Genomic DNA, 358 nt, shown 5'->3' with positions numbered 1-358 from the left:
CAGACAGACAGACAGACAGACAGATAGATAGATAGATAGATAGATAGATAGATAGATAGATAGATAGATAGATAGATAGATTGCATTACTAGTGTAGTTGTGTGTCATAGTAAAGATTGTGTGATGTGTGTGAATCAGTACAGACACTAGACTGCTCTACTCTAAATGTTGTGTGTTCACTTTTTTAAGCTGTAAAGAGTTTAAGAATTTGAACTCATTCTTTGCCATTATCATGGGTCTGGGAAACCCGGCGGTCTGTCGGCTCAGTCAGACATGGGAGGTGAGCATCAACCACACGCATGCACACAGCTTTATATCCACACACACACACGCACACACACACACACACACACACACA

At 41.1% G+C, this 358-nt stretch overlaps 1 protein-coding gene across 1 annotated transcript in view; it reads left to right on the top strand.

Moving 5' to 3' along the window:
• rapgef4a (Rap guanine nucleotide exchange factor 4a) overlaps nucleotides 1-358 on the top strand; it is a 75628-nt gene that overhangs the window by 73176 nt on the left and 2094 nt on the right. Inside the window, exon 25 of the mRNA XM_016276281.1 lies at nucleotides 190-280. Coding sequence (XP_016131767.1) covers nucleotides 190-280 — 91 coding nt within the window. The remainder of the gene's footprint in view (nucleotides 1-189; nucleotides 281-358) is intronic.

The sequence above is a fragment of the Sinocyclocheilus grahami genome, unplaced genomic scaffold (assembly GCF_001515645.1).
Source record: "Sinocyclocheilus grahami isolate Dianchi unplaced genomic scaffold, SAMN03320097.WGS_v1.1 scaffold100.1, whole genome shotgun sequence".
NCBI classification, from domain to species: Eukaryota; Metazoa; Chordata; class Actinopteri; order Cypriniformes; family Cyprinidae; genus Sinocyclocheilus; species Sinocyclocheilus grahami.
Note: the sequence above shows the minus strand (reverse complement) of the source record. Positions and strands in the feature narration are given on the sequence as shown.